This window comes from Megachile rotundata, chromosome 6 (genome assembly GCF_050947335.1).
Source record: "Megachile rotundata isolate GNS110a chromosome 6, iyMegRotu1, whole genome shotgun sequence".
Taxonomy (NCBI): Eukaryota; Metazoa; Arthropoda; class Insecta; order Hymenoptera; family Megachilidae; genus Megachile; species Megachile rotundata.
In genome coordinates this window covers 7,803,153-7,828,178 of record NC_134988.1, presented here as the reverse complement: position 1 = coordinate 7,828,178, position 25,026 = coordinate 7,803,153, and the positions used below count along the sequence as shown (strand labels likewise).

The following is a 25,026-nucleotide window of genomic DNA, read 5'->3' as shown; positions in this document are numbered from 1 at the left end:
AAGTAAAAACAAATAGACCATCTTGTATACTTCTTTGAAATGCATTAGGATGTAATTGTTTGGTAGTTTTGGTACAAATTTGCTTAATAACGTATTAGTCGTACGATGCTTTCCGATTATGTTTTTCGGGCCGTTATTATCAAGATACCTTTTTTCGCAGAAACACTGCCCGTCAGTTGCAATTATTGTTTGGTTAATGAATAGCCTGCAAGAATGCAACATCAAGGTAAGTCATAGATTTTACTATTTATTTGCGTTGGATAACCTACCGCGTTTCTTTTTTTAAATTTATGTAATGAATATTTACGAATTCTATTTTTAGACAATGTCTGTTTCATTTATTTACAGTTTAGAAATTTTAGTTTTTAATTTTTTTTAAAAATTAAAAATTGTAAAATTTACTCAAAAATAAGGATAGAATACAATTAAGTATTACTGTTATAATAATATTTAAATAATTAAATTACATTATAATTTACATTCTTTATTTCTATTCCTATATAATTTATATTCTTTTTATAGTTATGTTCAATTATATTACATTTTAATATATGCGATTAAATATACATTAGTAAATTATTAAATTGTAAAATTCAACAATAATCTTGTTTAATCTTATGAGTAGAGTTTAAATAATTAAAATATTATCGATAATGTTTCTTTTTCAAATAAATACTCTGTCGCTAAAATATTTAATTATATCCTTAAAAATGCAATATAAGCGAAAGTAACTGTCAGAAGAAACTAATTATTTTTGACTTTGTTTTAAATTTGTTTACCTCCATAATTTAGGATATTAAGATAATTAAAAATTAACTTTTTTTATATTAATTGTAAATAGATAATACATTCTAATTTATAAAGAATGTAGTATTGTATAACATTTTTTATTAAAAAAGATTGAAGAATAAGGATACATGTGTTATCTGCAATTGAAACTTTTCGCTTAATAATTCGTATAAAAAAATTCTGAAAGTAATCCAGTTTTTAAGATTATTTAACAAGTGTTTATTCAACGATAAGAAAAATAACCTTAAAATTAAATGCGCAATTCCAGCAACTGTTTCAGGAATTTTTCGAAAGCGCTTAATATGAATATTGCATGTCTCATTGTAACAAAAATAGTTTTATACGTTGAAACTCTGTCGAATCGAATAGATACGACTTATTATATAATTAAAGGATTATATCAGATTCACGTAACATTATTTAACAATCTATTTGATCGCTGTGATTGAATTTATTTACTCAGTTGTAAGAATTTAATGCATTTTTTGCCGGAAACCGGTATCGTGTATTTAATACAACTGAATAATTGATAAAAAATTAAGAAAAACTCTGAAGAGTATTACAATCATTACTTATATAAGATAGTACAATTTTTAATAAATTTTATATTATATTAATTATGTAAGGCAGTAATTGAAAAATTTATATTAAAAAATGAAGAAATTGTATCTTAAATAATTGCAATTACCAACAAAATTTTAAGTAATATTTATTGGTAATTGTACAAGAAAATAACTGAAAGGTTTAAACCGACACGTGCAAAATTAGAGTTACTAAAGATAATTTAAATTAGTACTTCTTTAACTATGTAAGACAACAGTTGAAAAATTAAATTACAAACTCAAAAGATTAAAACTGTCAAAGATAATTTATAATGGTATAAACGTAGTATTAATTATTCAAGATAGCAGTTGAACGGTACAAATTAAAAAATGAAAAATTACAGTTATTAAAGATAATTTTAAACGGCATGAACATTGTATTAACTCTTATCCGTATCATTTTTTAAAGTACATAGACATTTAGATTGTAATATATCGACACATGATCTTAATGAATAGGTGCAGTCCATTTCTAGGATAAATCAAGAATTCCTAATACTGTTTGAAAAATTATCTAATAAATTACATTCATAATTAAGCAGATTACGTTCGTAATTTAACGCATAAAAATTGTGTATGACTGCATTAGATATATTAGTATCAGATAAGTTTTAATTACCCGGGGTATCAGCTGAAAAATTTGGTTTGAAAAATGAAACGATAATATTCCGAATAATTACAATATAATGTAGAACTACAATTACATCGTCGTATCAATGTGTTAATTATAAGTTTGAGAATACTTAGGTAGTGGTAGAGATCAAAGTAATGATATTATGTAAAAATATTTAAAATGTGTATCTATAAAAATTGTTAAAATGGGATTGGCTTGAAATATATTCAGTAGAGCGTGCCTTCACACGAGACGAGGTGGCCGAGTGGTTAAGGCGTTGGACTGCTAATCCAATGTGCTCTGCACGCGTGGGTTCGAATCCCATCCTCGTCGAATTTAATTTTTTGTTTTTTTTATTCCATTTTAAATAATATCCACACAAGAAATGATTAAAAAATTTCGAATTGAGAATTAAAAGCGAAAAATTAATTCAAATTGTTGAAAAAGTTTAAAAAAATTATATGATTCTTTCAAGTGTGTACTTTCAAGATATATAGCTATAATTAAAATTATTTTAATTTTTATTATAATTTTCAAATTTTTTATCAACATATTTCGCTATAATCTTCAATGTGTGATTAATGTGTACATGTGTATAATAATGTTAAATAAATTGTTGAAGTACTCAAATTAAATTGAAAAGATTAAGATAATTTTTATCAATTTTTATTTTCATCTTTTTCTATCAGTATGTTACTTTTAAGTAAACAGTTACAAATATAATTACAATTATAATGTGTAAACAATTTGTCCCTGGAATAATTAAAAATTCGCAAAGTTTCAAATGTTAAATATTTAATAAAAATAACAAATATTCACAATGTTAATTAATGGATATTTTTATAAATTATTACAACTTACTTGTATACCTACATCTAAAAATACATAAGAAAAGTCGTGAAGAAATAGTACCTGACAAATGACATTAATAAATTGTTCAATACAAGAATTTGTTTAAATAATAATGTTAGTCATGTAGTTAGTTTGTTACGTGAATGTTATGAAACCATAATTGAAAAAAATTATTACACAAGATGTTTTATTTATTCTGTCTCCTGCATTATTTAGTTTATTTTTTTATACAGTCAAACTGAAAATGTACGCAACAAATAATACGAGACTCATACTGCGTTAATAAAGTAAAAGGAAAAATTTGTTAACATAATTTATTTATACTTATCAACGTAATTATTTATAGAAATAAAATTGTTTGTTTTTTTTTATATTTTTTCTAATTTTTTTTTATTTTCAAGCAATGTTGTTCAACACAATTTAATATTCTTCCAAGTAAAATGACCTCTAAATTTTCTTTATGTATCTCAAACATTTATATTTTTGTCAGTTTAACTTGTAACGTGCTGATTACGTCTTTTAAAAACTCACCTTGTTACAATCTCATAATTTATGTTCATCAAAAATCTTCGTAAAAAATTTAATAATTTATTGGACAAAAGTAAATATTTTTAAGGTAACATAAGCTTTATACTTTTCTGGTTAAGATAAAATAAATACTTACAACAACCACTAGCTGTAGTGAATATAAAATATTTCAAATTTCGCGCCATTTTCGCAGAATATTATCACAGGAATGTGTATGTGATATTCATGTTATAATTTGCTGAGTAGCTTCCCCGTAGTCAGCACTACATTACAATCAAGTGTTATAAAGGTATCCTACTTTATCGACATTACTAGTTTATTAGATCGTGCATTAGTCAAAGTATTTGAGACCTTGTATGTGACATAAGCGCAGAGTAGTAAACTTGATACTGTATTCGATTATGCAAAAATGGCATATGAGAGAAGAAGCATTGACGAAATAACGCCGCTTCTAGGTAAGCATAATTTTGAATATCTGCTGTGTCCATAATTCTGTTTATAAAATCATAATCGAATTCGTTCGTTCTGTACGCTTTTCACATTTCGTATAAATAATAATGGTTCTTTGTTCTGTTATGCACGTTTTTTATTACGTCTGCAATGCTTCATTTCAGACGACATTTATATCTATTTGATACTTTGATAACGTAAAAGATTGTTGTATCATTTCACGTTTCAAGAAATGTTATGATATTTTGTGTTTGAATTATAATTTTGTATTCTCATTTAATCGAATGTTCGATGCATATTTATACTGCTAAAAACACTAGCTGACACAAGCAGTCGTGGCCGAGTGGTTAAGGCGTCTGACTAGAAATCAGATTCCCTCTGGGAGCGTAGGTTCGAGTCCTACCGACTGCGGATAAAGTGGGATTAATTTTTTTTAACTTAATCTAAGTTTTTATTCCATATTTGCATGCTTTGTTTATTTATATTTATTACGTGTTTAATTTTATGCAATGGGATTAATTTTTTATTAGATTAATATAAATATTATTGCATATTCCTACGTTTTCTTCATGCACATTTATTATCTATTTTATTTTATACAGTCACATTTATTTCTTTTAACCCAATAGAAGTTTCATCGCATATTTATGTGACTAAAAATTAAATTTAATATAATTCATGATACTCTAATATTTTATTCTAATTAAAATTTCAGTGCATATTTTTCTATTAATTATATCATTATAAGTATACGGATTTTTTTGTAATAATAATTAATATTTTTATATCATTATAGTTGTATAGTTTCATATTTTTATATGAAACATATTTTTTTATATATTTTAATATTTTCGCATTTTTACATTTGTATATTATTATACTTTTATATATTTATATTTTTTTATTTTTATAATTTTATAATTGCATATAAAGTTTATATATTTTTATAAGAAAAGAATTTGAAATGTTAAAAATCATTATTATATTATATTTAACAGAAGAAAGTGACAGTTTGTAACCTTGTTAAAAATCCCGTTGAAATACTCATCTTTATCTTTGGAATGTATAATAAACTTGAAGTATACGTCAATTTGATAATATCCAAGAGTTTCGCTAAACGGTTGATATAAAGATAAAGAGTTGCAATTATTGTATTATTTTGTGCTTTTCTATATCGTGGCATTGCTTCAAATCGCAAACATTATTTCAATTATCTATTAACTAATCCTTGGTAGCGAAAGATAAACTAAACAATAGTTAACTACATAAAATGTCAATATTTTATTTTAATTATTTTATACATACACATATCGAGTGTAAAAATATATGAAATTATTAAGTTTATGTAAAACAAGAATTTAAGATTTTATAAACTTTATAAAAATTGTTTTATCAGCACTTAACAAAAATTAAAGTGTTTAATAACGTCACGAAATTTTTAATTGTGACACGAACATACTATCTTACAAATAGCCACACTATAACGGTTATTAATTACATCTATGTAAGATTATATATTATATATTGTATTACCATTTATTCATTATACAAATTGTTTTAAAAAAGATACACAGTCTTAAAGACTACAAAATCACTATGATATAAAAAATACGAAAGTTTTTCATAATTTTAGTACTATTGTATTAATATATTTGTATTTGAATCAAGATGTTGGGGAATTATAGATTAGCTGTTTGACTTCCGTGGCGCCATCTTTAAACCTTAGAGAGAACAATGGATAGAATTTCTGTAGATATTTGCATTTACTGAAAGATAAATATCTAACATTAATCTAGCGCTGCAGACCAAATTCGACTATTAATAAAATTTTTAAAGTCCTTCAGATCCATCAAGTTTTCAATTTTTTAAATTTTCAAAATTTTCTACATTCTCTACATTTTAAAAATTTGTCAAAGTATGCACTGTATATAATTTACTCTGTAAAGAATAAAATATAATAAAAAAGAATATAAAAGTATAATATTATAATTTATTTTATTATATTTAATATAATACAATTATATCAAATTATATTATTTTACATATTTATTATAATATAATTTAGTATAGTTATATTACATTAAATTATAATATTATATTATACATTACAATATATGTACATATATATATATATATTTTTTTTCTTTTTAATTTATTTATTATATATATTGTATATATTATAATTATTTTAATTTATTTAATCATTTGAATATAATATTATATAATATAATCATAATACTTCTACATTAAAATTGTAAAGAAAACATCATTCCAGAATCTTCCCTCTTCAACGAATATCATATGTCTCAGAAATTCTAGAAAGAATAGCACATGATCTGTTTTTGTTTGATAGTGCTTACAGTGCATTCTATATATTATTACGCTTCCTCGTGACTATATGATCATCGCTTAAAATTCAAACATAACGAACCGGAAATCAAACAATCAATATTGAATCACTCATGTCTCTTCATCGAAGCTCCACATCGCAAAAAGGTACAGGCACTTTTCATTTCCTCTTGCAAATCTTCATGATGCACGAAGAATTTTTCAATTTCCCGCTCTTATAAGTGCACGTGATTGGCGCCTCCTAGTGTAATTTTTTTTTATTTTCGTTCTTCAGTTGACAGTTTCGCGCGTAACCTCCAAGTAAAATTATTCCGCGCGCGGACACGCGATTATCCTTTTAGTAATTGTCGTCCTTTTTTAAGTATACTATCATAATTAAATAATGTTAAGTGTGAATAAATATATATGTAGCTACCTGTCATTACAACCTCTCAGTGTCCATCATTCTTTAAACACTCGATAAACTACGTCCGAAAAATTTTAACACTAAACTGGCAATCAAGTTCACAAGTTTCCTATTGTTACACAAGTTGTTAAGGAGATTTCCTTGAAATCTGCGATCATTATCAACGAAATAAAGAACTGAAGTTATTAATCTGTTTTATCGTCCGTTTATTTATTATTCAACATCACTTTTAATTTCGTGGTAAGTGTACATTATTTATTGGTAGGCTTAGTGTTAATGCTAAAGAGTACAGAGTATGATTACAAAATATTTGAAATATTTCGTCGACTTAATGACAATCCTATTGTTGTTATTAATCATGTGACTTGTTATCAAGCGATATTACCCGGACACGATAAATGTGTTACAAAAAAAGAAGTTTTCTTCATGCACCATCAATACCCTCGTAATCATACGCTGTTATCTGTATTTGCACTGATCTTATAAACCGAAAAATTTGTTCCCTCGTCTGTCGAGTAACGTGATTTCAGTTAGATCTGTTAGTATGGTTCTAGAAGTGAATGCCGACAGCATCATGAATTTTGTGTGAATGGAACTTTGAGAAATGGTGCAGTTCTGATAATTTGGTAGTTGTTGCTCAGCTGCAGCGTTGCGTTGAACAAAGGGAGAGTGAACGTTTGAGGAAAATGATGCTGTGTAGGTATACAGATATTTGTGTTACAGTATTTTTGGTAAAATAGAAATTTAACAATTTATAAATTTAACAATTTTGAGATTTAGGAATTTTACAACTATATTTACAAAGTAAAAAGACATTTAGTTATAGTACAAAGTCATTTTACTTTCATATGCAGAAATATAACAATTTTTTAAATTAGAAATTTAACAATTTTAAAATTCAGAATTTTTTTAAATTTAATTTAACAGTTTTCGAATCTGGAAACTTAACAATTTTCAAATACAGAATTTGAACAATTTTTAAATCTAATAATTTAAATGTTTTTGAGTTCGAAAATTTCGCAATTCACTTTATAAATAAACAATTTTCAAATGACTAATTTTAGCGGTTTTAAATAAATTATAATATTATATCGTATAATAACATAAACATGTTAATAGTAAAAGCATAACAGAGATAAATAGGCAAGTGAAACAGTGTTGGGAGTAATAATAAGAGTGACAATATTCTACAAAAATGTTAACTCAATTTACTAAAATTCAGTTTACAAATCAGAAACGAAATTTGTTAATATAGTAATGTAGTTTCATTTATTATGAACTTTATACAGTAATATACTATCTAATACATTATCATTCGATATAGCAAATCATTTAGATCTGAACTTTCGTTTATATCGTACACAAGCTTTTTTGATGTTTAATGTACATTGATGTTTTTCTGAACAACGAAAAGGATAGCGAGCGACGGAGACGTCCGAATGGCAGAACGTAAACAAACAAGAACATATCCTAATACAGGAATAAAACTTCTTTTTTTTTTCTTTTTTTTTTTTATGACACATTTATCGACATATCTGTAACATTTTTCTGATTAAAATGAGACCAAACACGCCGTAAATCTGAACATATTTATTTGTAATTCCAAACGTTATGTTTACATAGAAGACTTTATTCGAATTATTGCTAGTAAATATGCCTCGAATTTTGTCGTGTTTGGTCCACTTTTAATGAGGAAAATATCACAGATATGTTGATAAAAGTTGTATAAAAAAGAACTAAAAAAAAAGTAAGCAATGCATTAGCATTGAAACAATATAACAAGCTTTCGATCATCGTCGACCGCCACAATCGTCTCTCTCTCTCACTCGCTATCCTCCCTTGCATCCTAAACTTGTTACCGTCAATTAGACCAATAAATATAGACCAAATTACATCGTGTTTGGTTTCATTTTAATCAGAAAAATGCGAAAAATCTATTGGTAAAATTTTCATAACAAAAGAATGAAAAATAAAAAAGTTTCATAGTTGCATTGGTATGGTCTCATGGATATACCTGAACCCGGATCACGTTACATTTCTCGGCGAGCGAACTTCTTGTTTCTCGAAGAATCTGCCCCCAGTGTTAGGGATTATGTTTTTGTTTATATCGTGCCGATTATTATCGCCTATATCAAGACTCTACTGTAGTTAATAAATTCACGAATAAACTACTTTATTCACGGCGATTCAATAGAGGCGTTTTTCCGTTGCGATCGGACCATAAATCGAGCTCGCAACTTGTGTCGTCCATTTTGTTCAGCAGTAACGTGACATTATTGTTCCTTAGGTGCGCCGAAATGTTTTTGGTTATATTGTTTAGGACATATTTGCTTATATCGAATTATTACTGTAAGAATATATTAATTATTATTAGCTAATAACTATAACACAGTATGGTAAAAATATAGTGGTATAATGAAATTAAAGTAAAACAAAATTATATGAAAATATAATGGTAATAATATATTTAAACTTGAAGAAAAAATTAAATTCTAATTATCGCTTTAAATAATTTATAATTAAGGTTCAAAATTAATGTTCGCAAAACAAGATTGAATTAAAAATAAATTTAATTTCTAACCAGATACGATTCTATTCTAATTAAGAAAGTCCTGAATTAAAATTAGTCGTTAATCTCTAATTTGACTTAAATTGTAGGAATTGCATATTGAACATTAATTTTCAATTATGAAATCGTTCAATCGATAATTACTATTGAATTCTTAATTGGGATGTATTTAATTATCGACTACAATTTAATTAGTCAATTCTTAATGCAGTAATTAGAAATTTCTGTTATCAATGGAAACGCTCGGAATATTCCAAATTACATTAATCTTCGGTATTTCGAATCAACAACACGCCATCGAATCCTGAAATATGGCTTCACATTTTGTATGCTCGAAATGTTCGCAAAATTGACACGAAGCTGTACAATTAATATGCAAATCAGTAAATTTACTCGACAGTTTTTACGTATTTCAACCACGATCGCAATGTTTGAGTACGTGTGGAAAGAATTTTGTAAATGAACGTTTTACTTCTCTGCGGTTTGAGTCGTAAATGGGAAAATTACGGTTCGTTAACAACTTTCATTAAGCAATTAGTTATTCGTTCCTATTATTTGCGGTGATATAAATTGGATACCGTTAGCAAGTTTTTAGATACTTCAGCATTGGAAACTGCTAATAGTATTTCAAATATGCTTCACTTTCTCTGGCGTGTGAATAAAAGTGACATATATCGAATACAACGCGATAAAAGAAAATTATATGATTGCTCCTGAAAAACTCGAGTTGTATAACCCCCAGTTTTTCTAAGAACAAAAGATGTTTGCATAATAGTCGTTATTATTAAATACTGTTTACTTAACAGTGATCAATTTCTTTTTTTATTACCTGAATACAAAATGCATAAAAATTGTGCTGGGCGTAAACGTGAATTTCTGATAGAGAATCAGTAATAAATAATTCAACATTAATATTATAAAACTGAGTATAATAATATTATTCAATATAATAATTCATAATAAAACAGTAATAGTAATAGTAATATTTAAAATAAAGTAAAAGTAGTATTTTACAGCAATATTGGTAACATTTGTTACCGCAACAATGTGGTAACGTGTCTGAATAGTAAAATTGTTTAAACATTGATAGAATTCCAATAATTCTCAAGATAAACACATTCTTATCGTTGGAGTAACCAGGTGCAGCACCACCTTCTCTGAAATTGTGTAATATTACACAGTTGAGTCTGGCAGTGTTAACAACGCTTTGTTTTTTATATTTTATAATCATTTGCATTTCTTCTTCGAGGCAGCTCGCATTGTATCCTTCTTTAATCACTCGTTAGCGTTCTAGTAATTATATAGCAATTATAATAAATGTAATTGCTTTATATTTTATTTTCTAGTAATTATTTGTTGCTATGTGTTACTGCTTGAAGTTATAGTTAACCTATTACATTTTTTACTATAATTCATGGTATTTAAATTTGTTATTAATGAGCAGTTACATTTTTTATTGTATTTTATAATATTTAAATTTGTAATTAATGAGTACATACATTTTTTACTATATTTTATACTAGTTAAATTCATTATTAATGAGTAGATACATTTTTTACTATATTTTATACTATTTAAATTCATAATTAATGAGCAGTTACATTTTTCACTATATTTTATAATATTTAAATTCACAGTTCATGAACAATTACAATTTTTACTATATTTTATAGTATTTAAATTTATAATTAATGAGCAATTACATCTTTTACTATATTTTATTCTACTTAATGTCATAATTAATGAGCAATTACATTTTTAACTATATTTTATACTATTAAAATTCATAATTAATGAGCAGTTACATTTTCTACTCTATTTTATACCATATTTTAAACTACATAAATTATAAACACATATTTATAGATTATAAATTATAACAATACCATAATGAGCAAATACAACATTCTATTTTATTATAATATTAAAGTTTCCAATTAGTAAATACTTTTACATTATATTTTATTTTGCAATTTAAATTTTTTAATCAACAAACTTCTATACATTATATTGCAAATTCGAAATCTATGTATAATGCACTTTAGCAAATATCATTCCCGAATTTTAAATTAACAAATCCTATTTTGTAATGCATTTTGTATTTACCTTTATAAATATTTAATAATTTCATTCTACCTTGTATTTTCATATTAAAATTTATTATTATTGCATTATTATCGATTGGAAAATTTTAATACTGTTGATCCAACAATGCTGATACTAAATTGCTTACTGATATGAAATTATAATATAATGCGGTGAAACGTGTCCATCTTATTGATTATAAACAATATTAAAATTCAGTGTGCAACGTAATTTCGTTATTAATCCGAAGGTGCTTGCTTGGTAATTGAAATATCAGATATTCAAACTTGAATATAATGTTCAAAATATAATTTCTAGTTGTTTTTCGTTTAGAAAGATTCAAATATTTCGTTGCAATTTTCAGGTTATGTTATTTAAGAATGATACAATTGAATACTAAAATGCAATAGAAAATTTGTTATTTATTTTAAATGTCTATTTTAGAATATAATCTTGGCTGAAACATAATCATCTTGTTTTTAATTTAATTTGTTCTTTATTTTGTTTTGTTAATTTAACTTGTTCATTATTTTGTTTTGTTAATTTAACTTGTTCATTATTTTGTTTTGTTAAATTATTACAAATTTTGTTATGTTGTAATCAGTTGTGTTGTTTGTTAATTACAAATTGAATATGAGACTATTATATATTATGCAAATTGTTTATCATTTGCAAAAGTTAAATATTAAAATATGACGTAATTTTACATTTATTTCTATTGCTGTATAATATTTTTTTATTGCATTAACACAAGTTGTATTGCATAATTTCAATTTTCAAGTCAATTTATTTATTTACATTAAAATTTGATGCAATTTTATATTACACTCATTGTTATTACTATATAATAAATTATTATACTTTTTATTGCAGTAATAGAAGCTACATTACATCATTTCAATTTTTAAGTAAATTCATTTATTTTCAATTTAAAATATGATTGCTCATTGTGTTTATTGTTGCTATACAATCAGTTATTTTTTATCAAATTAATACCTGTGAAATTATACGATTCTATCAATCAACTTTATCATTAATGATTTCCTTTTTCTGATTTTAAAACCAATAAACAATGTGATAATTATCTTTGTATTATACACATTATTATTACGTGTATTATTATATGTTTATGTATTGTTTTATATTATGTATACTTCTTTTTTAAGCATACACATTTAGCTACTTAAAGATGTACACATTTTTCAAGCAGTTCACTGTTTTATTCTCTTTAAAATTGCAACAAAGTAATAATACTGTCATAGCTTTCTTATTACAGTAATTTATTGAAATACAAAAGCGTTACGAGGCTGCGAATGAATTAAACATTATACTCAATGGGTAATGAGTAAATTGCCACGCGTCGTTACCATCAACTTACATAACCTAACTTCTCGATTTTCATGCAGCGTGTATTGTGTACAATTTCAAACAGTGATACAGAGACACCATTGCCGACTGAACCATCTTCCTAAAGTTTTAGTGTGAAATTATTTGTGAGAATGTCTAATACGATGTACACTGTCATTTCAACCGGTAAGAATACGGTATTTATTTAGTAATTAATTTGTTTACTTTAAAAGAATGAGTTAGTACGTATAAACATATGTTGTGAATGACTTGTCATTCGGTAGTCGAGAGATTAGATGAGTCCAAAGAACTCTTCACGATGTTTTAAAAATGTATATTCATCATTTTACTGAGAGCTCGTTATTAAAGTATTTGTTGTTGATTCTGAGAAATTGTCTTTAATTTTGGTGTTTGGGATTCAGTATACATATTTGGATGGAACATAGGAATATATGTAAGTTAAGTTTTGTTATACTGTTAAATAGATTTTAATGCATGTTATTGGAACTACACGGTTGGGATGAAGACAATATTGTTTAATTTAAAATTATAGAGTTTGAAAATATAATTTTTAACCCCTTAGCTCACAATGACGCCTCAGAGGCGTCGTAAGTCTATCTGGCCAAACATGAATAAGACATTTCAGAAACTTGCAACAATAAATCTTTTTTTTTTTTAATAATCAATTAATCGTAATTATTTATCAAACATCTTGCAAAGTTAATTGTACCGCGCACGTGTATATACAAATCATAGGAAGTTTGCGATTTGTACAGTTTCGAACGCTGAGTCAAACTGTGTATGTCCCTGCGCGTGACCGATCTTGGTGTCACTTTTGGCCCGCACTGTTGGAAATTAAATCATAAGGCAAAGGGTTAATATTAAGAATTTAACAATTTTTATTTTTGGATATTTAGCAATTTTTAAATATAGGAATTTAACAATTTTTACTTTTGGAAATTTAACAATTTTTAAATGTTGGAATTTAACTATTTTCACATTGAGCAATTTAGCAGTTCGGAAATTTAGAAATTTAACCATTTTGATATTTATGATTTTAACAATTTTAAGATTTAGGAATTCAACAATTTAAAAATGTACAAATATTACAATTATAAAACCTTAACATTTCTAATGCTGCACATTTTTAATTTAATCACTTTCGAATCTTCACATACAGGAATTTTTTAATTGACAAATTGAGAAGTACCTAAATTTCAAACTTTCACCTTTTCATATTTACACTATTCCAAAGTATCATTTTTTGCAAATTTCATATTTCCTAAATTGAGCATTTCAGAAATGTTGTTTACCAAACAATGAAATGAAAATGATAAACTATGCAAATACTGTTACGCATTTCTAAAGAAGTGCAATTTACATAAATATATTTCTTGGAACAAAATTAAGTTTCATTAGTAAACAAATTTACTAAAAACATTTTAAGTAAAAGTTATCTGAAAGATTACAAAAAATTGGGACCACGAAAATTTCACTTCTATGGCTATAACTTTATGTCATTTATGGAAAATTGTCTTGAGTCATGCAAAATTATTACTAAATACGTTGATGACGACATATATCTAGCAATTTGTTACTATCGATAACAAATTGTGTGGATAATGAGCGATTAAAGGCCGTGCGAGCTTTTACGTTAAGTATCGATAGCGCTAGAGGTGAAATTTGAATGTCTGGAAGCCATGGAAAATGTCTGTCTACTCAAAAGACTAGTTTTCTCTCTAACCACATTATCTGAATTGAAAAGAATTACAGATATTTGAGAAAATAACGAAGATATTACAAAAAACTAGGCTGCTATGGAATTAGTCGTCCCAGCGCGACTGACGATGTTACATACGGTCCCTGGTCATCGAATTAGGACTACGAAAATTTCATTTTCATGGCTATAACATTATGTCACATACGGGAAATTGTCTTAGGTCATGCAAAATTACTAAATACGTCGATAACTATATACATAGCAATTTGTTACTATCGTGATAATAAATTGTGAGGGTGATGAGCGATTAAGAGCCGTGCGTTTACGTTAGGCTCGAGTATAGCGCTAGAGGTGAAATTTGAATGCCATAGAAAATGTCTGCCTACTCAAAAGACTAGTTTACAACTCTCCAACCACATTATCTGAGTTGAAAAGAATTACAGATATTTGGGAAAATAACGAAGATATAAAGCATATGATGTACACAGAGCACGCCGGAAGCTGTGACCAAAGCAAAGGGTGGAAATACAAGATATTAACGTGTGTTAATAATGTTATGTACAGTAGTAGTGTATCATGGTAGCTAATAAATTATATAATTACAATTTGAACAGGCCTTTTAATTTTACGGAAAACGTGAAAAATTCTGAAAATAGTGGTAATTCGATTGCCAGGGACTGTAGAGGCGCGTCTAAACAAAGGTTAAGGCGAAGATTACAAACTCACAAACTACTCATAACAACGTAACCTACGTTACAAGTCCTCACTGACTACCTAATTTTCATCTAAAGCGTATCTTATTTTTTGATATTTTTTAAAAACTTGCTAACTACTAATATTTTTACCATAATTTACTGTACTGATGATTTATGATTTATTTATTACAGGGGGAGAGGTAACTTCAGGCTCCAGTTTAAAGCGCTACACCCTACGAAGGATACCGATCCTAGAATGGCTGCCTCGATACAGTTTCTCGAAATTCCTGCAAGACTTTTTGGCGGGAATGACCGTCGGTTTGACCGTTATACCACAGGGTATAGCTTATGCAATTGTAGCTGGACTACCAGCGCAGGTGTGTATACATACTTCTTTTATAAAGTTTCCAATTTATTTCGCCAAGTTTAAATGAGCTTGTAAATGAAAAAAGTTTTCGTTCTTTCTAACTAGCCCGCTGATGTTTATGCAAGTGCATATTTTAGCTGAAATTTTATAATATATCGCGAGCCGCAATGAAACTTTGTTTTTAAAAACTTCCAAATGTAGTTTCATCGTTTCGCATATTTTGCTTATCCGCGTTTAAAAATGTGCGTGGCTCGTTTAAAAGATAATTGAAGTTAATTCTTCACTGTCGTGTTTAGTAAATTCGTTGCTATTTATTTAACGCCACTTAAGCTTCCTGGAGAGCGATAAAGAAGGTACAATAGTAATATTGTACATTGTTTTTACGTATAGAACCGCACTTATGGGACACCCTGTAATTTATTAGTGAAAGAGACTGGTTTGGTAGGAGTGTCAGGTTTTATTTTAGTGTTATAATTTTTGTCATTTTTGAAATTTGGAAAATTGAGAACTTGGGAATTTGAGATTTTGGAATTTGGTCAATTTGGCGATTTGAGAATTTGGGGATTTAGGAATTTCGGGATTTGAGAATTTGGGGATTTAAGGATTTGGGGATTTAGAGATTTGGGGATTTGAGAATTTGGGGATTTGGGGATTTCGGGATTTGAGAATTTGGGGTTTAGGGATTTGGGGATTTGAGAATTTGGGGATTTAGGGATTTGGGGACTTGAGAATTTGGGGATTTCGGGATTTGAGAATTTGGGGTTTAGGGATTTGGGGATTTAAGAATTTGGGGATTTAGGGATTTGGGGACTTGAGAATTTGGGGATTTCGGGATTTGAGAATTTGGGGTTTAAGGATTTGGGGATTTAAGAATTTGGGGATTTAGGGATTTGGGGACTTGAGAATTTGGGGATTTCGGGATTTGAGAATTTGGGGTTTAGGGATTTGGGGATTTGAGAATTTGGGGATTTAGGGATTTGAGGATTTATAGATTTGGGAATTGGTCAATTTAGGAATTTAGAAACTTATAATTTGGAAATTTGGGAATTTGGGGATTTAGAAATTTAGGAATTGGTCAATCTATGAATTTGAAAATTCATAAATTTAGAAATTTGAAGACTGAGAAATTTGGAATTTTGAATTTGAAAAATTGAGACCTTTATAAACTAGAAAATGATTGCATTTGCATACTTAACGCAACGCTAAGGTTATCTTCCCAAACGAAATCCCAACTCACGCCATTAGAAACGACTGCTAAAAGCGAGCAGTTGCATGAAATTGACAATAGTGGAAGAACTGGTTCTCGTTAGGTGAACTTTTGAAAACTTCAGTATGGCCTGTACAGCAGTTTCATGGGATGCTTCGTCTACGTGGTGTTCGGTAGCTGTAAAGACATCACAGTGGGACCAACAGCAATAATGGCTTTACTGTCGCAGCACCATGTTATAAGACTCGGAGCTGATATCGCGGTGAGTGCAACTTCAAACATTTTTCATATTTATCTTGAAGTTTTCCGGTGTCTTGTCTAATTCTTTCCTTGAAAAATGTTTATTTCCTGAAGAGGAAGAGATATATGTTTCTATTAACCGTAGAGTGGATTGCGTTATTCTTGAAGAACAGAAACACTCATAGAACTGAGATGATTCCGTTGTTTAGTCAATGGAAAATGTAATTTATTATTTTAATATAATTAGAGAAGGCAGTAATAATCGGTGCAAGGTCTATGATAATTAAAATATTAAGCAAAGTGCATTTGCTTTTATAAGTACTTTTTTAAGCTGTAGATGTTCTGTGTCTTATTAGTAACGCCCTTTGTTAGAAACGCCTCTTGTTAGTAACGCCCTTTATTGCGATTGTACTCTACTAGATACACTCCAAATTTAATATGAACCCACATTGTTAAAAACACCCATTGTTGAGAATGAATTCTGTTGCAAGCACTACTCTATTAGGGACAACCCCTGTTAGGAATATCTTGTGTTGAGAACGCCCTCTATTGGGGACGTCCCCTCTAAGGAACGCCCCCTATTGGATCCGCCATCTGTTGCAAACATCCTCTATTGGCAACACCCTCTTGTGGGGACGTCCCCTCTTAGGAACGCCCCCTGTTAGACCCACCCTCTATTGAAAACGCCCTCTATTCGTAACGCTCTCTGCCAGGAATACCCTCTACTAATAACACCTTGTGTTAGTCATATTCTCCGTTAATAATACCTTTTATTAGGAACGCTCTGAATCAGAAACGCCTTCTATTTAAAAAAAAAGCCTCTATGAAACGTTCCTTCTTAAAGACACTCCCTGTTAAAAACGCCTCTTGTTAGAATCGTCGTTTGGTAGGAATGTTAGAATCAGAAATGCGGAGGTTATAACTGATGTTATTCTGTGTTCAGGTACTCCTCTGTTTCTTATCAGGTTGCATAATCGCGATGATGGGATTGCTTCATCTGGGATTTCTTGTTGAATTTGTTAGTCTGCCAGTGATTTCGGGATTCACGAACGCAGCTGCGATAATAATTGGAACATCTCAGTTGGGAACGCTTCTTGGTCTGAGTGGTAGAAGCGACTCCTTCATTGACGCCGTTGTCAAAGTTGTTGATCACCTTAACGAGGTCAAATTGTGGGACACAGTACTGGGAGTCTGTTCTATGATTCTACTGATCTGTCTCAAAGTGAGTATTATAAATTATGTTACTTATTTCTACAACTATTAATACTTTAAATATTTCCAATATCTTCTTTTTTTTTCAATAAAAACATGATTTGTGGGCTCAAAATTTAAATTATAGTTTAGAATAATTTTTATAGAATATAAACTTCTTTCCCTTGATAAGTGCTTTTGAATGCAACATAATTTGTCTCAAATACTTTTTCAAACTACCAGTAAATGAAAAGTTCTTCTGGGCAGCCGTTTCAATTGATACACCTTGTATATGTTCAATATTAAGGTTAATTATGTCTGAGAATAAAAGTGGAATTAAAAATTTGATAGGTTTTGGAAGCAGCACGGAGTACTAATTTTAATTAAGGTCCCTTAATCACGACGGAAAACGTGAAAGAAGCAACTGAAAAGAGAATTACTTTTGAGTTTTATCATGTAAAGATCAAAGGATTTGAGGCTTTAGAACAGGCATGGGCACTAGGTGGTAAATGGAGCTAGTTCAAAGGTGAACATAGATAAGCCTCAGAAGCGGGGAAGGTACACCCACTTTACGCTTTATGGAGTATTATCATGTGTTCCTTCTTACGATCTCACTATGTTCCAATTAATATGTTTTCACGTGTTTCCACCTTGTCTTATCGCTACAATAATTTCTTATGAAGTAGCCTATACATCAGAAACATTTCTGATTACAAATTTCTTTTGGATGTTCTCTGATGGAAACGCTCAGTAGAAGGAACGTCATGTAATGAGGACGCCTCCTAAGGGAAGTCTCTATAATAGTAACGCCTCTTGATAGGAACGCCCCCTGATCAGAATGGCTCCTAAGGGGAACACCCATCAACAGACACGCCCTGTAATAGAAATATTTACTAATAAGAACTACTTTTGATAGGAACGCCTTCTGATAGAAACGCCCCTTGACAGTAACAGTTCCTAATGGAAACACCCACTAACAGGAACGCCCTCTAATAGAAATATTTACTAATAAGAACTACTTGTAATAAGAACGCCTTCTGATAGAAACGTCCCTTGACAGTAACACTTCCTAATAGAAACACCCACTAACAGAAACGCTCTATAATAGAAACAACTCCTAGTAGGAACTCCCACCAATAGGAGCTCCCTCTGGCAGGAACGCCCACCAATAAGAACTCCCTCTGACTGGAATGCCTTTTAATAAAAACGCCCACAAATGCAAACGTCTACTATTAGTAAGTTTCCCTATAAGGAACGTTTCAAGCTAAAAACAACCTTTAATAATATCACCATCAAATTAGAATATTCTCTAATAAAAAAATCTCTACATCTCAATGCCTCCTGTTAGGAATAACATAAAAACGAGCAGCATACCTTCCCATTACCTCGTCTTGTGCCTATCATACTTTCATTATTTAGAACGCTTCCTTTTACAAATGCTCTATAATAAGAACGCTCTACGTTAGATGCACCGCCTATTAGTTACGTTCCTGCTTGGAAACGCCTATTGGTAAGGACGTCCTTTGTTAAGGACATCTCATCCTACGGAAGCTTTTTATTAGAAACGCTTCGTGTTAGGAACGTCTTTTATTAGCTACGCCGTCTGTTAGGAACATCTTCTATTAATGACGCCGTTTGTTAGGAACACCCCATATTAGCAATCTTTCTTGTCAGGAACGCCCATTGTAAAGGACATTTCTTATTAGGAACTCTTCCTTTCATGGGTGCTCCATATCAGGAATGTTCCGTGTTAGAAATTGTACTAGTAACGTTGCCTATTAGGAACGCCCCTTATTAGGAACATTTTCTGCTAATAAGGCTCGATATTCGAAAATGATCGTGTTAGGAACGTCTTCTATTAGCAACGTCGCCAATTAGAAACGCCCTCTATTAGCAACATCACAAATTAGAAACGCCCGCTATTAGCAACGTCTCTGCTTAGAAACGCCCCATATTAGGAACGCCCCTTGTTAAGAACGCCTTTTGTTAGAACCAACACGAAGCTTGATGTATTTATTGAGTTACCGTATATTTACACCCATGTCTGCTTTAAAGCGTTGAACGAAAATTAATTTTTTTATTCCTTTTACATTCAGTTATGGACCGTTCAAATATTAAATTTCGTTGTTTCAGTTTACTACGTTCAATTTAATTGGATGGGTTGTCAATACCAAATGATCCGCAGTTTGCCCAAATCGTATTTCAATACAAGGATTAAAATTTAATGTAGCTAAATGTTAAATTTTAATTAAAATCTGAAAATACTTGCAATACTACATTATTTAATTTGAATGTCGAAAAACAGAACTTACGTGGAAAGAAAGATGGAACAGCGTTTCAGAAGGCGATGTGGGTAACGTCATTGGCCAGGAACGCTGTGATCGTCGTCATCGGAATAATATTGAGTTATTCCTTGTATTCTTACAATATTAAACCTTTCAATATTACTGGAAATATTACGGAAGGGTTGCCATCGTTCGCACCACCGCCATTCTCAATTGTGCATGGAAATAAAACGTACTACTTTGAGGACCTCATTGCGGAATTAGGGAGCACCACCATTTCCGTTCCACTGATCGCCATTTTGGAGAGCATTGCTATTGCCAAAGCTTTTGGTACGTTTTCAAGAAAAATGTTAAATTAATTGTATTGTTATGTAGATAACATTTATGTACATATTGTTTACACAAATTTCTTACTATTTATGTATTAATTTGTGAAGGATGTAATGTATTTATTATTTTATTTAATGTTTTATTGTAAGCACTACTATAGCAGTATATATTTTATTTAACATTCTGTTATAACTCCAAATATTGCACAATAATATGAAATTAATAAACTGACTGATTAATAAAATGACTGATAAAAATTATTAGTTAAATAAATTCAATTGCACATTGGTATTTGAGTTTACAATAAAGTAGTAAATAAAATAATTTACTATAAATAATTTTTATAAGTTATATTTTTATAAATAATTTTTATAAAGTTATTATAAATCATTTTTATTTATTTGAACTGACTTCTACCTAAATTTTCATACGTTTTATTTACTTTTGCACTTAAAAATACGTACAAAATTTTAATAAAAAGTTTTTGAAAATTTAACAGAATTTACAATGTATATTTAAATATTTCCTAATCAACAATATATAAGCATGTTGAATGTATTTTTAGCTAAAGGAAAGACGGTCGACGCTAATCAGGAGATGCTGGCTTTGGGACTTTGTAATATTTTCGGAAGCTTTTCACGATCAATGCCGAGCACAGGAAGCTTCACAAGAACTGCTGTAAACAACGCTTCGGGTGTAAAAACACCGATGGGCGGTGTAATTACTGGATGCCTGGTGCTTTTAGCCAGCGGCCTTCTGACCTCGACATTCGAATACATTCCGAAAGCAACTCTCGCTGCGGTCATCATAGTTGCCATGTACTATATGCTCGAATTTCATATTTTCACAGTGCTTTGGAGAACCAAAAGTAAGTTTACATCGTCTGTTGGGATTTCCAAATGAACTCTATTCTTCCTTTTGATATAACAGTTTAATAGCTATTTGCTCGACACAACTTCCCATACCTTCCGAATCTCTTTTATTTTTAGTGTTAACCGTGGATCAGCTATCGACTTGCGCGCCGTAAATTATCGGCGATTGCCGAAACTTTGATTGGCCTAGATACGTCTTATCGATGTGTTACTCCCTTTTAACATTATCTGTTTGTTGAACATCATTTAAGCTTCTAAAATATCAGTAAAGGCGGACAAATATTACTTCGTTCATTTAAGTTCAGTGGCTATGAGGTTAATGAACCGCCTTGTAGGAAATGAAAAGTAGGAGTGTCTTATCATACTTGCCTATATTTCACACAATGATAAGATAACATTCACTTATCGAAAACTCTACTCATAGATTTAGGTATTTGTAAAACTGAGAAAGAGATTTAGAGGTTTGAGGATCCAGGAATTTTAAATTAAAAGTGAAGCTTCGTTTATTGAAGCGTCCTGTATTTCGAACTTTGAAGATTCGGAAGGTTAGAAACTCCATTTGCGAATTAATTTCTTGGATCTGTTCTAAAGACAGTTTCTGTGAGAATAGAGAATCGTGGAACGCTAGTAATAGAGAATCCATTACTATTTGCAGAGATCGATTTGATACCTTTGACGGTGACTTTGTTCAGCTGTTTGGCAATCGGTCCAGAATATGGGATGATTGCTGGAATCGCGGTAAATCTAATTCTGCTGCTCTATTTCGCGGCCAGACCCGGATTACTGATAGAAGAACGCCTTATCGATGGATTGAAGATCCTGTTCGTATCCCCGAAACAATCGTTGAGCTATCCGGCTGCAGAATATCTACGGGAACGAGTAATGTCCTGGTAAGTACAGTAGACTGCCGATATATTGCCTACTACATTACATTATTTTATAAATTTACAAATTTACACATTTATTTGTAATTCCAAACGTTACGCTTACACGCAGTTTACTCGAATTATTGCAAGTAAATATGTCTCGAATTACGTCGTGTTTGGTCCACTTGTAATGAGGAAAATATCACAGATATGTTGATAAAAGTTGCATAGAAAAGAACTAAAAAAAAAGTTAGCAATGCATTAGCATTGTAAACAATATAACAAGCTTTCGATCTTTATCGACCGCCACAATCGTCTCTCTTTCTCACACGCTATCCTCCCCTGCGTCCTAAACATATTACCGTCAATTAAACCAATAAATATAGACCAAATTACATCGTGTTTGGTTTCATTTTAATCAGAAAAATGCGAAAAATCTATTGGTAAAATTTTCATAACAAAAGAATGAAAAATAAAAAAGTCTCATAGTTGCATTGGTATGGTCTCATGGATATACCTGAACCCGGATCACGTTACATTTCTCGGCGAGCGAACTTCTTGTTTCTCGAAGAATCTGCCCCCAGTGTTAGGGATTATGTTTTTGTTTATATCGTGCCGATTATTATCGCCTATATCGTCACTCTACTGTAGTTAGTAAATTCATGAATAAACGACTTTATTCACAGCGATTCAATAAAGGCGTTTTTCCGTTGCGATCGGACCATAAATCTGAGCACGCAACTCGTGCCGTCCATTTTGTTTAGCAGTAACGTAACATTATTGTTCTTTAGGTGCGCCAGGAGATCAGAGACGATTCCAGTGATAGTGGAAGGTCGTCACGTGCTCAGAATCGATGCAACGGTCGCGAAGAACCTCTCTTTGCTTTTGACGGACCTGAAGGCAAGGGACCAAAAGCTCATCTTCTGGAACTGGTGCGAGGAAGCGAGGAGGACTTTAATAAGCTACGACGCTTCTCTGACGATGTCCTTCAGAACTTCTGGCAGCATAGCTCAAGTATTTTCAGACGGAATCACGTCGTCACACGTTCCACGCTTGGTATGAAATTCTAAATCCAACGGACACAAGGAAGCCAGAGATCTTTCACCAGATAGGGACTTTTCAGCTGGTGATCTAACAAAGTCACGTGAACGCTGAACGTAGTGTCGTTTTATGACACCCATGTCCCTGACAGACCAGGGATCTTTTTATATGCACAAATAAACACCTACGTAGTTTTTTATTTTTCAGCTTTTATTGACATTTCGACGCTTTCATTCTCCTTTTATGTCTATCCTTTATCCAGAAAAGAACAAAATGTAGGGTATCAATTTTTGTATCTCGTGAAAATAAACGAGCTTTTATAGAGCGTTTGCATTTTAATTTTTATGGATGAATTCTATGCTGATGGAAATAGATTTTCTTGAAAGATGAGAGGGAAGACACGAAATTGTATGAAATACAAAAATTGATTTCCAGTTGGTAAAATTAAAAGGAAGTGCAAAATCGAATAGTTGGAGAATAGTGGTCAATTTAGTCAATTTCTCAATTTCAAAATTTGAGATTATCTGTAAATTGTCATGCTATAAAATTGAGAGTATCGAATTATTAAAAGTATCAAGTTTCTAAATTCCTAAGTTTGAAAACTTGTAAATTTGTAGCGTCGAAAAATTTGTAAATGGAAATATGGGAATGTACAAATATGGAAATATGGAAATTTGAAAATTTGAAATTCCTAAACTTGTAAATTCCCAAATTCATAAAAATTCCAATCTTCAAATATGTAAATTAGTAAATTTGGAAAATATGGAAATTTGAAACTATGCAAATTTGAGGATTAGAAATTCCTAAATTTCTAAATTTAAGATTTTCCTAATAGTTAGATATTGAAATTTTGAAATTTGTAAATTTGAAACTATGGAAATTTAAAAATATGAAATTCCTAAACTAAGTTTTCTAAGTCTTAAAAACTCTAATTTCAAAAATTCAAAACTTTTATATTTTAAAATTTTTCATTTTTCCATATATATCACCATTACTAATGTACATACCAATACAATAATATTGCAACGCAAAAGTTTGAAGCAAAAGTTGAAAACAGTTATGATACTGGTTTTGGCTCATAAGAAGAACTGAAAAGAGAACATAAACGTAACTATTATTAGATATATGTATATATATGGGTTCAGTAACTGTTGTTTTTCGGATCTGCATTTCTGTTAGAGTTCGCCTCTACGATTCCATATTATATGCAAGGTGTCCTAGTTTTTTACCTCCAAACTTTATTAACGCATTCTATTCGTAAAAATGAAAAAGATGTTATATCAACACGGCATTTCAAATACTTCATTAAAAACTGCTAACAAAAATACAGAATGGCAACGGAGTGTTTTGTTGTCCGACATCACATATAGGGTGTTCTAGTTTTGTCTGTATAACTTTACTATCATATTGTATAAATAAAAATAAGAAAAAATGTTTACATAAACATGGACTCTTCAATCCATTATCTAATGTTATTAAAAAAATATGAAAGTCGACAATTATTTCTATGTATCGCAGATGGCAATCGTTCATTTTCATTTTGTGTATTCCTCATAATCTTTTGATAATCTTTTCATAAACATTTTATATACTTATATAAAATTTTTTAGTATTTTTATTTA

The 25,026-nt window shown here is 29.8% G+C and overlaps 1 protein-coding gene and 2 non-coding genes across 11 annotated transcripts; all 3 read left to right on the top strand.

The window, feature by feature from the left end:
• Window positions 1-198: 198 nt before the first annotated feature.
• LOC100879859 (sodium-independent sulfate anion transporter) lies at window positions 199-23,603 on the top strand. 9 transcript variants are annotated; one of them, XM_076532655.1, is made up of 9 exons: window positions 6,391-6,829; window positions 7,133-7,285; window positions 15,198-15,382; window positions 16,704-16,841; window positions 17,763-18,041; window positions 20,316-20,625; window positions 21,191-21,493; window positions 22,153-22,387; window positions 23,155-23,603. In XM_076532655.1, exons 2-9 carry the CDS (start codon window positions 7,276-7,278, stop codon window positions 23,423-23,425), a joined length of 1,731 nt encoding a protein of 576 aa, XP_076388770.1. In that variant the 5' UTR covers window positions 6,391-6,829; window positions 7,133-7,275; the 3' UTR covers window positions 23,426-23,603. The 9 variants fall into 9 exon arrangements, with proteins under 9 accessions (XP_076388769.1, XP_076388767.1, XP_076388768.1 ...); XM_076532654.1 differs by lacking the exons at window positions 6,391-6,829; window positions 7,133-7,285 and adding an exon at window positions 199-226; XM_076532652.1 differs by lacking the exons at window positions 6,391-6,829; window positions 7,133-7,285 and adding an exon at window positions 3,687-3,839.
• On the top strand, window positions 2,256-2,337 carry TRNAS-GCU (transfer RNA serine (anticodon GCU)). Its single transcript has one exon. It is a non-coding gene; the product is annotated as a tRNA-Ser (tRNA).
• TRNAS-AGA (transfer RNA serine (anticodon AGA)) lies at window positions 4,164-4,245 on the top strand. The gene has a single exon. It is a non-coding gene; the product is annotated as a tRNA-Ser (tRNA).
• Window positions 23,604-25,026: the final 1,423 nt, after the last annotated feature.